The 16,162-nt window shown below is 45.9% G+C and overlaps 1 protein-coding gene across 3 annotated transcripts in view; it reads left to right on the top strand.

Annotated features, from left to right (window-relative positions):
* Positions 1-16,162, top strand: part of LOC135208532 (CTD nuclear envelope phosphatase 1-like) — an 87,179-nt gene that overhangs the window by 54,819 nt on the left and 16,198 nt on the right. For all 3 annotated transcript variants that reach the window (XM_064240826.1, XM_064240825.1, XM_064240827.1), the window contains one exon: positions 5,004-5,156. In XM_064240826.1, coding sequence (XP_064096896.1) covers positions 5,004-5,149 — 146 coding nt within the window. In that variant the 3' untranslated portion in view covers positions 5,150-5,156. The remainder of the gene's footprint in view (positions 1-5,003; positions 5,157-16,162) is intronic.

Genomic DNA, 16,162 nt, shown 5'->3' with positions numbered 1-16,162 from the left:
GGTCTACAATCTGCAAACACTGGGCGAAACCACGGTCCAGAGTGGGCGAGACGAGAATCCCAGATAATTGTCATTATGATAATCGGGAATCTTGCCACAGTAGGCGGCCAACCCCAGGATAGAGAAGAACGGGTGTGAACATCTAGTTCGGCTTGAACTATCGTCTTCGGTATCCTGTTATCACCATAGAAGTCTTCCTTCGGGAAAACTTCTTAGCTCTCTTCATTAGAGAATGAAGGGTGTTGGCTTCCAGTCCTTATTGTTTTTCCTCGAAAGGAAGAGAATTTAGGATGGAGGACTTATGTACAGGAACCTACAAATATACTACGTATATTGCCCTCGCAACATACTTCTGTTATCAGTTAAATTGTCCGAGGTGTAGGCACATACCGTAGTTAACTCTACGGGTTGTGACCGAGACGAATAGTATCTTCTTAATTGAACTGCAACTCGGGACTGCCCTGCAAACCTCCCAGGAGTTACCAGTTTTGATTTTGAGATACTTATGGTATTGTTACGACAACAACACCTCGGCATTTGCATTCATCAAAATCCGTTTTGTTTAAATGCAACTGCTCGAGCGTATTTTTTTGCGCTCGATTGTTCCAGCTGAACGCATTCCTTCTTGGAATGGATTACCTGGTAACTTAGGATGATGAGTGAGCGAGAGCTAGCTGTGTATGGGCTGCCTGCTGCAGCCCAGTACCAGCTGGCTCTCCGAGATAACACGGTCGGATTATGTCTCTGTCCTCTGCGATGATTGACTACCGAACCGAATCTCTGCCCGGCAATCACAGACTTAGGTCTCTGGTTGGCTGGAATTCTCGCATACGTGAATGACCATCTCTACTGCATCGCCTTGGACATTGCGAGAATTTTCAGACAGATATCTGAATAGACTTGCTATCATCTTTCTGTTTACCGCACGGTAACAGAAGTCTGTAGCTTAGTCTCCCACATCGCACCTGCCGCTGCGATAACGCGGAATGATTTCTTCAGACACCCGAGTTTGTCTTTTAAATATATCTCGTATTCGTAGGTGTGCAATTGTTCATTGTTCACCCCAAATTGTAGATGTATAACGGAAGACATCGCCTGTTCCCTGCCCTGCCAGCTCTACTTCCAAGTATATAGATGTCCTCCCTAGATAAAGCTGGGAAGAAGAAGATTTTGATTCAGCCCATGAGAAGCGGTTCTTCAGGCAGTACAGTCCCTGTGTTTTCATTACTGAAAAGCGCTCCGCTTTCATTGCAACTCCAACTTCTCACCGAACAGCAATGAAGTAGCGGTGTAGCGTTTTCAGTCCTCTGTAAATAACAGGGATTAAGCCGTATTCGCGGGTTTGTGTCATTGGCGGGACTTTTCTACGTTCAGAATCTTGAGAGTTAACTTCTCTCGATTCGGCTGTGAAGACGTAGGTCTGCATTCACCTATCACCTTCGTCTTCAACGGCACATAGTATTGTTTCTCCTTAGTTGAGATTCAACTAGTATGAGAACTTCTGTCTTGCCATCAGGGACCTCGGTCTCTAGAAGGCAATTGACTTTCATCTTTTGGGCACATGCCTTGAGAGAATCATCATCTTGCCTTCCGGCATCGGTGGCAACAGATAGACGATTTGTATGGTCTCTTGGCATAACCCTTCAAAAGGCTAGGGTTATGACTACGCCTCGGATGCAGGGACAGCTCGCCTCACACAACCGAACGCAGTCAGTTGGCAGCTGTCAAAGAGTCCAAGATCGTCACGAGCTACGCTGTGGACTTTGTATCGGTTGTTCCAGATCAGTTATTACTTTGTCCTACTGGCGTGTTCCGGTACCCTTAACTATCGACACCCACCATGGAGTGTCGGTGTCTTTATCCACTGCGGAGATGGAAGAGACTTCGCTGCAGTGGGATACGAGACCGCGAGACACTTCACTGCATTGGGATACGAGACCGCGTGACACTTTGCTGCAGACGGATAGACCAGTATGGGTACTGGACATCACTCCAAAGAATATGTCTGACAGGAAGATGGATAGATCATTGCGACCATATCTTTCTTTCCCTTCGGAACTGCCCAGAGGTCCTTGGAACTTCATTTCCCTGGACCAGTGGTGGACGCTTGCAAGATGTGTTTGCTTACCCAGCTCCTTGAGAGGACAAGTTGCATCTCGTCCATGGTGTGCAGTTGTAGAGGTAAGAAGGATGTGAGAGTGACTGGCTCTCCCCCTTCCACGCCTCGTCTCTCCATTCCTCGTCCTTCGGGTTGAGGATAGGACTCGAACTCACACTGGCTGGTCGGACGATTGATGTGGTAAGCCTATACATAAGCATCCTTTGTATGTTTCTTATCAGAATCATAGAAGCAATCCCGCTCCTTCCTCTAGCAAGGGGAGGAAGGAGACTGACAATAATGCAAACCCTTCCCGGAACTTTGCATTAATGTCTCCGACGCCCATATTCTTCACAGCCTTTTTTCGAATGAGTCATGATCCCTCACTCATTTCGAAAAAGGCCCAGAAGTCTGACTCTTGATCACGCAGCTCCTATACTCCAATCAAGTTGTCAGAGGCAGCAGGGCATTCCTCCTCGCTCTTACGACCAGAAGTAGCCATCAGTGGTCTTCCTATTGTTAAAGGACCAAAAGGTTTGTATTACGTATTGGAACAAATCACAATTTGTCGAAAATTGTATTTTTCCTAACTATATACAAACCTGAGGTCCTTTAACAAATATGCCCACCTCATGCCACCCCTCAATCTGAACCTGGGCCGAAAGGCAAAGTGGAAGGTTTACATCCGGGCAGGCAGGCCTGCCCCATGGTAGTTACTGCCTAACCACCTTGTTCAAGATTCAACGGCCATAATTCCAGCTATGCCATAAGTACATTCCTATTGTTAAAGGACCTCAGGTTTGTATAGTTAGGGAACAAATGAGACAAAGGGGTAGTATGGAAGTGTCATAGTACAGTAACCTCCCCGTTAACACGAGTTCTGTTAACACGATTTCGATCTTACACGAGTTCAAAATCATACAGAAAAATTCTGCTAACACGTAATATTCGATGTTACACGATTTTAATTTTCCGCTGAGAGCAAGAGCGCGGGAGGTGGGGCGAGAGTCTGACTCACCCCACCTTTCCCGCGCTCTCTCTCTCTTGCCTGCTGGCTCAGTGTGAAGCCAGCCCTCGCAGTGAGAAGAGCCAATACATTCTAGCATTGGTTAACAGAATAGAGCGTACTTTTACTACAGGTAGGCGTCTACTTACGACGGCATTAGGTTCTGGCAGAGCTGTCGTAAATTATCTTTCAGTATATTGAGTAAATTGAATCATGTTTGTGCTGTCTTTTTATCCTTTTTACCATATTCAAACACATGCGTGTACGTGTACGTATTTGTTCATTTGCATTTTCATTGACAACTTACTAGCCTACATATACATTTTATATCATCCCAAAAATGTGCATGTATAGTACCTATTATTACGATTAGCATATGAAATCTTATCATGCTCGAACTCCTTGATTAATACTTACTTTTATTACTGTATTTAACATTTTTATTGCAGGCATTCAGACCATCTGTCTGGTCTGTTTACATTTTCTTATCCGCCATTTGCATTGACAATCGGCTACACGTATTATATACATACTTTATTTATTTATAGGTTTGAATTAAATGCATAATTTGTTATTATATTTGATTTATTTGCAAAACAGAAATACAAAATGAATTACTAAAATACGAATCTTACCATTTTCGAACAAAATTTTACTTCTGAAAATATAAAACAAAACATCGTCTGCTGTTTTCTCTAGCGACCGTTTGTACTGTTGCCAACACGTCTATGTACGTACGTAGTAATACACAAAGTTTTATTTAACAGTATGTAAATTATTTTTTCTTTATAAATTTAAAGGCAAACTACAGTAATGCATAGATAGAATGATTTACAGTACAGAAAAAACATGAACATACAGAAAAAATAAAAATTACAAAAAAAAAAAAAAGAAACATTTGAATTTGAAAAAAAACAAAAAAAAAAAAAGAAAATTAGTTTGTCTGCTGTGGGGGATGGCTGGGGATCGGTCCGGGTCAAGTCCTGATGCCGTGGTTTAGTAATAACTGGTAGGTGGGGACGGGTAGACTGAGATGTTGGTTTAAACATAAACATGCTTAGTTTTGTTTGAATGGTCCGTTTTTTCTTCTCTTCATAAATTTCTCGGAGATGAGCGCGCTGACGGTAGCGGGAAAAACTATCGTACGCGCGCTCGACGTATTTTAGCCAAATATAAAATTAAATATTATTGTATATTATTATATTGTAGCTGTCATAAAGTCGGTCTGTCATAAGTTGCATAGTTCGTAAGTAGAACGACTACCTGTATATAAAAATATATAAATAAAGTGTTTTTTTTTTTTCTGGCAAAATCCCAAAATAGATTAAGTTTCCCATTGCCCTGGAACGTTAACCCCCTTATTTCCATTATTTCTTATGGAGAAAATACTTCCCTGTTAACACGAATTCGGCTAACACGACATCTCCAGGAACGTAACCCTCGTGTTAACGGGAGGTTACTGTATGTTGTGTGGTGTATTTAATTATAAAGAAAATAGGCAAAAGAACTTAGAATTTGATGGGGTGAGAAAGAAGTAAGAAAATTATAATTACATATAATAAAAACACTACATTAACCCCTACCCGCAAGCAACAGAAAGTCACAAATGATGCCACCTTGGACTATGCATGAGGTAGTGTGTTAGGCTTTAATTGAACACATGGTCCTCCACTTTTCAGTATTTACCATGTTTAGTCATTGTAGATTCAGAGTAAATGAGAAGAGAACAATAAAAGTGGAGTTAGTAATGTACTGCAATGTTGACATATAATTATATGTGATTCTTTCTATTAGAATTTTTGCTATTCTGAAGGATAGTATGTAAATTTAGGGGACAGAATTGGAAGTGAAATTTGAAATTCAGTTTTTTAAAATATTAGGGATGTTTTTCTTTTTCAGATAATGCAGTACCGATCAAGTCGTGGTTCAGTGATCCCCTGGACACGTCTTTGCTCAACCTACTGCCTGTTCTGGATGCACTGCGTTTCACAGCAGATGTGCGTTCAGTTCTATCCCGAAATCTACACCTTCATCGTTTATGGTAGCACTCAGGTATATTTAAGTGCTGTTTATTCAATTTTTGGTAGCCACTGAGGTTTATTTTGTTATGGCAGTAGATTAGTACCTTTAATTTTAATTTGTTCCGATACGTAATACAAACCCTCGGTCCTTTAACAATAGGAAGGTAACTAGCGGCAGCTGGGACGGTCGTAAGCTTCGAACAAGGGGAGAACGGTAGTTAACTGCTTGTCCGATCGTGCGCGCGCGCGCGCGCCCGCGCGCCCGAGAGGTGAAGAATCACTTTTGCTTTCGGCCGCGGTGTGAAGGACGTGTTCGTCATCGCTCTCTGCCCGCTCCATCGTCGTATGCTTTGTTTATATTGTGTTTTTCTACTAATGGTTTGGTTTGACTTGAAAATGAAACTGTAAGTACACTGTTTTCATTTTCATTACTTAATTATGAATCAACATGGAGCTATCGCCGTAGAGACGGCGATTTCCGCTCTTTTCATGAATTGAACCCTTGAATTATGTCTCGGTGCCGAGGGCGGGCGCACTCGCGCCGAGTCATGTATTTTGGGCGAAAGTGTGTAATTGAAAGATGTAAGTACTCTTTTTCATTATATTTTGCCCTGTGCGTTTGTTGCCGAGAGCTTGATTGCGCTCGGCAAGAGCCTCTTATTTTGTATGAATAGAATGCAATGAAAGTGGATTCGCAATGCAGTTTTCTTTTCATTTTCATTTATTAATTGCATCAAATTTAATTTTGTAATTTGGTCAATTTCCGCTCTTACCCGGGAATTAATCCTTACGATTTATTGCTGTGAAAGTGAAAATAGCAAGTGCAGTATTGTTCATTTTCATATACTATATTTATGATAGCATCATATTATTATGGATCAAGTTTCCGCTCTTACCGGGAATTGATTTTTCCCTCTTTAAGTTCTATGAGTGAATCGCAAGTGCAGTATTCTGTTTCATTTTCATATTACTTTTCACTGCTGTGCGGGGGTAGGGGGGAAGCGAAGGTCTGCCAGGAAGTCGTCGGAAAGCTCTCTCCCCGCGACTCCCTTGGTATCCGATTCTTCGTCTTCTTTCCTGCCCCCCCGCCTCAGCTTCCTCGTTTTATTTTGTTTTTGGGGTCTTCCTTCCGTTCGGGGTGGGGCATGTCTCCCCCCCCGTGCGTGAGGGAACCCCTCTTACTAATCTGTCTGTGCTACCGCATGCTACAGCCGTGGGAGACGACCTTGGACAGGTATGCGACCACCCGCGGCTGCGGCTGCAGGGCGTGCCTAGCATCCACGATCTGCTGCAGAGTCTAGCGAGGTCTGGGGGGGGCGGTGACCTTGGAGTGGTCTCCACTACAACCTTCACGGCCGCTTATGCTGCTTCCCCCCGCTGGTCTACACTCCCCATGCTGTGTCGGTGACGCCGTCTGCCGCTTCTAGGGCCGGTCGCCGCCGTACCGAGGAGGGGTATGCCGCCGCGCCTGTGTTTTCTTCGTGTTGCCTGCCCCAGACTTCCGCTGTTCCAGCAGCTCGCCCCTGGACCGGCCGCCAGTACCACGCTGGCTGCCGATGATCTACGAGGCGATGGCTGGGCCTGCCGTACCTGTCGCTGATGTGGTTCCCGCTACTGGCTTGGCTGTCCCTTCTGTGTTTACCGCTGCCGCTGTTCCTGCCGCTCCTGAGCTGGTTGCTGTTCCTGTCGCTCCTGGTTCCTGCGCCTGTCCATGCTGGTCCTGCCCATGGTGTGTCTTCCCCAGTCCCAGGTCCTTCCGGACAGGTGCAGTCGGGCCGTGTTGCTTCGGCAATAGGCCCGACTCCGGCCTGGATGGAGGACCTGACGACTGTCCTGCGTGAGCTGACGAAGAAGAGGAAGGTGTCATCTTTCTTCGTCTGTTGCTGCCTCTTCCCCTTCGACTTCTAAGGCCCATAAGCCGAAGAAGAAGAAGGCTGGCCTCCCCCCCCACCCCCCCCCTAAGAAGTCTCCTTCGGGAACTTCTAAGGGCCCGTCCCACCTCGGTGGGACGGGGGGCCTTCCTTAGCTGGTCCTACCTCGCTCCTTCGGGAGCGTGGGGGCCCGTCTCCCCTTCCCGTAAGGAAGAGGATAAGACGGGGGACCAGAGGGAGTATCGGTTAGCTCTGGTACTTCCTCGCCTGGTGCTAGCGGCGATGCCGCTACGCCAGGTTCCGGCTCGGTCTCTCCGGTTCGCGGGAGATCCCGAGTGTACGCTCTCCCTCGGGAGACCGTGCAGCCAAAGTTTCGGCGCCAGAGTTCGCTCGGCGCCAAGACACGGCACGGAGCAGAAGGCTGGCGAGAACCGCTCAGGTGACTCTCGCCAGGCCAGCGGCCGCTCTCGCAGCGACCAGCTGGTAACCGGGTTTTGTTATTCCCCCTAAGAAGACTCCTTCGGGAACTTCGAAGGGCTCGTCACATTCCGGTGTGACGGGGGGGGTTCTTCTGCTGGTCCTCCTGTTCCTTCGGGAACGGGGCCCGTCTCCCCTTCTGAGAAGAAGAAGAAGACGGGGACCAAGGGTGTGCTGGCTACCGCTGGTAAACCCTCGCCTGGTCTTGGCAGCTCTGCTGCTAAGCCAGGTACCGGCTCGGTTTCCTCGTCCGCGAGAAGTTCCGAGTGTACGATCTCCTTCGGGTGACCGTGCAGCCAAAGTTAAGACGCCTGAGTTCGCTCAGCGTCATGACCGAGGCACGGAGCAGAAGACTGTCGAGAGCCGCTCAGGTGGGACTCTCGCCAGGCCAGCGGCCGCTCTCGCAGCGACCAGCCGGTACTCGGGTGGACGTGACGGTCTCTGACCGGCCACGGGTTGAGGCTGGGAAGAGGTCCCCCAGGTCCCCTCGACCGCGACGGTAACCAGCCTCGCTGGTACCAGGTTTTGACCGTGCCGCGAGGACGCTCACGTCTCACGGCGAAAGCGAGCTCTGCAGGTCACCTGACCGCCGCTCCCACAGGGACCGGGCGGATATGGTGACCAGCAGCAGCTCGTCTGACGCACGGGACCGGGTCGACGTGCTCAGTCGAGCCGCTCGCCACAGGTGAGCGGCACGGCCAGGCCTGCAGATCGATCCCCACCGCGGGTTGGTGATCGGCTGCAGCCCCCCAGTACGCTGGTCCTGCCAGCGAGCGGGGGGGGAGCGTCAGGTCTGTCTCTCCACTACCTTCAACTTCCTCGGGCTACACCGGGTGAGAGCGAGGTAGCTAGGAGTGATCGTGAGAGGTGCGCCGCTCCACGATCCCGTCACGACGCCGCACGTGCCACGTATGGTCTTAGGACCAACCAGGAGGTACGCGCAAGTGATTGGAGGCGACCGTCAGGGGGTAGAGGGGATAGCGTCAGTTCTGTCTCTCCGATACCTTCAACTTCCTCGGCATACGCCAGGAAGAGCGAGGTATATAGGATAGTGATCGTGAGAGATGCGCCGCTCACGATCCCGTCACGACGCCGCACGTGCCAGGTTGGTCTTAGGACCAACCAGGACGTACGCGCAAGTGATTGGAGGCAACCGTCAGGGATCTGTTGCTGGTCCTTCTTCTGAAGGAGGAGGGTCCTGGGAGCTGCTCTTGTTGGAGGGACTGGGACGGTCCTACTCCTCAAGACGCTGTAACTTCCGAGATTCAGAGTAACTTTACCCAGGTTATTGCACTGATTCGTCAGCACAACGACCGGGGGGAAGGATCGCCGCTCCCACCAGCAGAGCCCATGTCTCTACTCGAGTCGTTTTGGGGCCCGAGAGGGAACCCAAACCGACGGTGGGTATGCCGCGATCGGAGCTTGCCGATTCTGTCTTGAACCAGAGTCTCTCGTCTCCGGACAAGAAGGCTCTCTCAGTTCTGGCCGGTCGATCAAGCTACTTCCACCTCCTCTACTGCGACAGCGGCGTTTCTATGTGTCTTCGGACACCGTATTTAAATACTCCTTCGTCCTCCTGAGAGGTTTCGACCTCGACGAGGACTGGAATGAGTCGGAGGACGGTATCGGCTCTCTCCTGTCAGGTGTCGATCAGCCCACCCAGACGACGTTCACAGTGGCGGCAGACCCTTACCTACAGTGAGAGTTCGTAACCCTCCTCGGGGAAAACGTTTTCTCCTGACGATACGTTTTCCCAGACTCTGAGAGGCCATCGCCGCAAGGCGATGGCTGCTCCTACTCTTCTCCAACTGCTAGTTCCACTGGGAAGGCGAGCGAGTATCCAATTCCTCCCCCATTCCCTCTCTCCTTACGGCTACGAGGGAAAGGGGAATGATGCCTACAGAGATTTCTCTGTAGGATCCCACGTTGGGGACTGCGCTACCAGGGGGGACCTTCGGGTCCTACCTGACGTAAGCCCAGGTCGTTGAGGAGGGATCCTGCCCCATTCTCGATTTCTACGGGAATCGAGAGGACCACCAGCCGATATCGTTTGACGAATTCGGTGGTGGGGGTTTCGCAGACTGCTTAGAATTCTACGGAATTTCTAGCGCATTCAGAGTGTTAGAGTTTCTTACGATCTCCAAACACTTAGGCGAGACCACGGTCCAAAGTGAGCGAGACGAGAATCCCCGCCCGATATGTTACACGATAATCGGGAACCTCGCCTATGCTCGAATTCCTGGAATTTCTAGCATTAGGGAAGAAGACTGCTGCTGAAAGAAGACTATCTCACAGTAGGCGACCAACCTGGAATAGAGAAGAACGGACGGGAATATCCAGTTTGGCTGGAACTATCGTCTTAGTATTCTGTTCACCATTGAAGCTTTCCTTCGAGGAAGACTTCTCCTTCACTCTGGCTTTAATAGAGAACGAAGGTGGTCGATCTCCAATCCTTATTTGTTTTCTTGAAGGAAAGAATTTAGGATGGAGATCGTTGTTCAGAATCCTACAAATATACTACGTATATTAACCTCGCGACATGATTCTGCTAAGCAGTTGAATGGTCCGAGGGGTAGGCGCATATCCTGGTTATTCTACGGATTGCGACTTAGACGAAAAGTATTCTAATTGAAACTGCAACCCGGGTTGCCCTGCAACCTCCCAGGAGTTTCCAGTTTCAATTTTATATACTTATGGTGTTGTCACAACAACACCATTTAAGCTTTTATATATAATTGCTCGAGCATATCTTTTTATGCTCGGTGGTTCTAGCCGAACGCATTCCTTCTGGAAAGGATTACTTGGCAACTCAGGATGACGAGTCAGCGACAGCTACTGCGTATTGAATTGCCCGAGGCATTTCAGTATCAGCTGCCGCTTTGAGATAGACGGTTGTTTATGTCTTTCTCACCTGCTTTGATTGAATAACAACCGTATCTCTGCCCAACAATCACGGACTTAAGTCTCTGATTAACGGGGATTCTCGCATACATGAATGACCATCTACTGCTGAGAAAACGCTAGTATTCATCGTCTTCGGTATTGCGAGAATTTTAAACAGAGATATCTATTCGACTCTCATCTTTCTCTGTTTACCGCACGGTAACAGAATTCTGTAATAGTCTCTTGCTGCATCGTATCCCCGATAATGCGAATGATTTTTGCGGAATCTGAGTTTGTCCTCAAAATATCTTGTATTCGGAGGTGTACAATTGTTCATTGTTCACCCCGGATTAGCAGATGTATTGAAAGACATCGCCTACTCCCACACCTGCCAGCTCTACTTCCAACGTTCAGCCCATGAGAAGCAGTTCTTCAAGCGGCTCTCCCCTGTGTTTCATTACTGAAGAACGCCCCGCTTTCCATTGCACAACGGACAGCAATGAAATGGCGGTTAGCGTTTTCAGTCATTTGTAAGCACAGGTTTAGAATCTTGAGATTCCTTCTCTCGATTCAGCTGGAAGACGTAGGTTGCATTCATTGCCTACCTTCGTCTTCAACGTCACATAGTGTTGTTTCTCCTTAAGCTGAGATTCAACGTCTATGAGATTTTCTTGCCATCAGGACCTCGGTCTTTTGAAGGCAATTGACTTTCGCCTTTTGAGCTTATGCATTAAGAGAATCATCGCCGCGCCGTCCGGCATCGGTGACTAACAAATATTTTATTTGTTTGGTCTCTCAGCATAACTCTTTAAAGGGCGAAGGTCACGTGACTTACCCGGATGCTTGGAACAACTTGCCTCTACTGATTCCGAACCAGTCAGTCCCGGCAGCTGTCCAGAGCGCCCGAGTCAGTTACGAACTATGCTGTGGACTTAGTTCGGTTGTTCCAGAGCAATCATTACTTCGTCTTAATAGCTTGTCAGTATGAGTACTGTACATAACCAAAGTCGAGAAGAGGGATAGGTCATACGACTATTCCCTTCTTTTCGTCTTAGGTAACTGCATGACTTCTCTTGAGAAGTCAAGCACAAAGGGATGGGGATTTGTGACGCTCGATTTCGTACCGATCTTCGTAGCGAAGACTCAGAACCCTTCGGTAACTGACGATTGGTTCGAGTCCTTCACAATACCCTCCCTAATGGACGTCACCGCCTCTGATACGAAGGCTATGCTGCTTTGTCCTGTGAAGGTGCGACGGAGCTGTCTGAAGAAACTCGACACCCAGGATGAGTGTGGACGCCTCTTCATCATTCTCTCGCGTTCCGCAAGAACTTCTCCGTGGCGCAGGTAATGGAAGGCAGGCGCCTGGTCCAACCGGACCGCATGCACCTCCTTCTACCTTCAGGATATTGCCCACAGTTCCTTGGATCTTTTCCTTGGGAACCGTGGTGGTTGCTCAAACACGTTGTGTAGTTAACCCAGACCCTCGCAGGCTGAACAGCATCGAGTCTATGTGTGACCGTAAGAATGGATGAGGAATGAGAGTGTGACTGGCTCCTCTTCCCATCTTTTTCTTCCCTCTACCTTTGGGTAGAGGGACACGGTCGTCACCCTGCTGGGTAAGGACGAGATGCAGGTGAGCTACTCAATAGAGCACCATCCTATCCCTTTCAGTAGGGATAGGAGTAAATATCCACCACTTCCTCCAACAAGGGGGAGGAAGTGGATGCCAAATTGAGACAAACCCATCATTTTATGATTGTCTCTTGCAAACAGGAACAAGTTCTTGCTTGCTGGTACGAAGAGATACGCTTGCCTCTCTCTTAGTACTTGGCCCAGAGGTCTGACCATTGATCCTGCGGTGCACACCCCGATCAATCGGACAGAGGTTTGGATCCCTCCCTTGCTCTTACGACCAGGGAGGCACTCCAGGGTTGGACGAACACCAGTCTGTTCACCAAAAAGACTCAGATTCCTCCCACCAAGAAGTGAGTCTTCCTATTGTTAAAGGACCGAGGGTTTGTATTACGTATCGGAACAAATGACAATTTGTCGAAAATTGCATTTTTCCTAACTATACAAACCTGAGGTCCTTTACATATAGTCCCACCTCATGCCACCCCTCACTCCTGCAACTTTTTGCATAGGCCTAACGCAAAAGTTGATTTTCGTTCACCTCTCGGGCGCGCGGGCGCGCGCACGATCGGAGCAAGCAGTTAACTACCGTTCTCCCCTTGTTCGCAGCTTACGACCGTCCCAGCTGCCGCTAGTTACCTTCCTATTGTTAAAGGACCTCAGGTTTGTATAGTTAGGAAAAATGCAATTTTCGACAAATTGTCATTTTATTTTGTTGATTTCAAGGGTGAATTTTAGTAAGGTTTTTATTTTCTATTTTTGCAGATGCTTATTTATTAAAAAATGTGTAATTTTTTCTTAAGTAAACTCTCAGTTATCCATACTAGAGTAGTACATCTTCAGGGATGGTGGTAAGGGAGAAAATGCAGAGAAGGGTGACATCCCATATTTAATTTAAGCAAAATGCTAGTCTACCCAAAATCTCAGTTTAACCTTGCATCCCATATTTAAGCAAAATGCTAGTCTACCCAAAATCTTAGTTTAACCTTGCAATTTTCTTAGCCAACTCTGTGCAGGCACAAAAGTCAATAACTGTAGAATCCACAGGGACTAGAATAGAGTACAAGGGTACCTTATTAACCTTTCACTTGCTGCTTAGTTCCCTTGACATGGGATGCATGCTCTGTTGCTGACTGGCATTTGAAAGTTCAGGGACTTGCTGTTCTATCCCACTTTCTTGGCAGTGGTAATGGACGCATCATTCATATTCCAAAGGACCATTAACCTGTATTTGAACCTAAATTCATGTGTGGTTTCTTGATCTTTGGTCAATTAATCATGGAGTCACCAGCTTACTTTGTGGAGAGGCAATTGCTCATTCTCTTCTGTTTTGCCGTAAGAATGTTTCCCATATGTAGTAATCTTGTTTTTGTAAGTTTCCTCAAAAATCCATTATGGATCCCTCCTCTAGAGTTACTTATGGTTTGCTGGTTACTTATGGTTTGCGGGATTTCCGTTTTCCTTTTATTCTCAAGTCCTGGGGAGTTTTTGCAACTGAGTGTTAAGTATTTGGGCTCAATATTAGATGCAGTAAGTGGTGAATAAAGAGGTTAACCATTGAATTCAAGCCAGATGTAATAATTGTGGAGTTGCGTCGGGCACACTGCTACAAGAGATTCCCTGTTGGGACAACAAGAAGAAATTAGATAAACGAATACTTTAAGGGAAGCACTCTCCATATGTGGGATTGATTAATGTATCACCACCGTGAAGGCCTTCTTGAACTTGCCATTTTTGGCAGTTGTACTACTCAACTTGTACCACTCATACAGTGATTCACTTATAGACCTGACCTTTCTTGATGATGTCTATACCTTTATACCATCCACAGGAAGGTGCCGAGCATTATTCGCTTTTCTGTCTAAGAGATGTGGCTATAGTATTGGACTTTTTCAGTTGGAATCTGATAAGGACAGAATGACCGATAGCACGTTTTTAGTTGGAATTTGATAAGGACAGAATGACCGATGGCACATTCTGTAGAGGAAGCTCTCAACTTACTCTTTTGTGTGAAGACAATTTTCCAAAGATGTTTAGTATTACATCTTTCTTGCGATTTATAATGTTCATCGCTGAATTAGTTCTTCCATCTACTTCATTTTCTGATATATGTAGTAGATGATGGTCCTCATGTCCTTTGAGTTCAGAATGCTTTGTTTAGTCATTTTATTAACATCATGATTCCAGTTTTTCAATTTTGTTTTTTTGTTTTTGTGTGTGGAAGCTCTTATTCAAATACATACTCTTTTCATAGCCAGCCTGGGGCCTGAGCAACCAGTCTAGGGTCTTGAGCAACTAAGTCTTTCCCTCCCAAACTGCTATGCAGGCCATTCATAGTGAATTAGTTATGAAACATGCATAATTTGTTTAAGAAAATAATCTTTTAACTTGTGGACCCATTACTTACATTAGGGGTTCCATTCTACCAGTCCCACTTGTTTCACAGCTCATTCATTATTCAGAGGACATGAAGGAATGAAGCTGTGAGTTGGAGTTGTCTCAGGTATCCAGTGACTTATTTTTTGTATGGGAACAGCTGCCAAATTAGCCAAATTAGCTTGCACTATTCAATCAACAATGACACATGCCCCAATTAAGCCTCTAATATATCAAGACTGGCATGTATCACCACCGTGAAGGCCTTCTTGAACTTGCCATTTTTGGCAGTTGTACTACTCAACTTGTACCACTCATACAGTGATTCACTTATAGACCTGACCTTTCTTGATGATGTCTATACCTTTATACCATCCACAGGAAGGTGCCGAGCATTATTCGCTTTTCTGTCTAAGAGATGTGGCTATAGTATTGGACTTTTTCAGTTGGAATCTGATAAGGACAGAATGACCGATAGCACGTTTTTAGTTGGAATTTGATAAGGACAGAATGACCGATGGCACATTCTGTAGAGGAAGCTCTCAACTTACTCTTTTGTGTGAAGACAATTTTCCAAAGATGTTTAGTATTACATCTTTCTTGCGATTTATAATGTTCATCGCTGAATTAGTTCTTCCATCTACTTCATTTTCTGATATATGTAGTAGATGATGGTCCTCATGTCCTTTGAGTTCAGAATGCTTTGTTTAGTCATTTTATTAACATCATGATTCCAGTTTTTCAATTTTGTTTTTTTGTTTTTGTGTGTGGAAGCTCTTATTCAAATACATACTCTTCATAGCCAGCCTGGGGCCTGAGCAACCAGTCTAGGGTCTTGAGCAACTAAGTCTTTCCCTCCCAAACTGCTATGCAGGCCATTCATAGTGAATTAGTTATGAAACATGCATAATTTGTTTAAGAAAATAATCTTTTAACTTGTGGACCCATTACTTACATTAGGGGTTCCATTCTACCAGTCCCACTTGTTTCACAGCTCATTCATTATTCAGAGGACATGAAGGAATGAAGCTGTGAGTTGGAGTTGTCTCAGGTATCCAGTGACTTATTTTTTGTATGGGAACAGCTGCCAAATTAGCCAAATTAGCTTGCACTATTCAATCAACAATGACACATGCCCCAATTAAGCCTCTAATATATCAAGACTGGCAAACAGATTGGACATCAGTGCCAACTACAAACAAACTGAGAAATGTAAAAAGTGAAGTTAATTCATGGATGTCATCATCTCGAGGAGAAGAAAGAGCTAAAGAAGTTTTATTAACAAGACTACGTATAGGCCATACTAGATTTTCACACGGTCATTTGATGTCAAATCCACGTCCAGACTATGAAATGCAGTACATGCCAGACACCAATGACTGTCCAACACTTATTAGTTGATTGTCCATATTGGAACCATCAAAGAAACTTATATTTTCGAAACTCAACAATAAAACGCATTCTTGCTGAAGGCAAAGATTTCGTACTTAATAGGATCATCATGTTCCTAAGTAAACCTGGCTTCCTAAATAAAGTCTCTCTCTCTCTCTCTCTCTCTCTCTCTCTCTCTCTCTCTCTCTCTCTCTCTCTCTCTCTCTCTCTCTCTCTCTCTCTCTCTCAAAACAAGCCCGAGAATAGCAATAATAATTTTGTATGGGAAGTTGGAAGGTGTGGACATTCAGTTCTTAATAATGGGCTATCTATAAGTAATAGGTTTGTGAGATTATACACTGCAATTACATTTTTTAAATATTAATTTTATTCATGCAGCATTCAGCTTCTCAGTATTGAAAAG

This window comes from Macrobrachium nipponense, chromosome 35 (assembly GCF_015104395.2).
Source record: "Macrobrachium nipponense isolate FS-2020 chromosome 35, ASM1510439v2, whole genome shotgun sequence".
NCBI lineage: Eukaryota > Metazoa > Arthropoda > Malacostraca > Decapoda > Palaemonidae > Macrobrachium > Macrobrachium nipponense.
The sequence above is the reverse complement of the archived record's forward strand: the minus strand, read 5'-3'. Positions and strand labels throughout refer to the sequence as shown.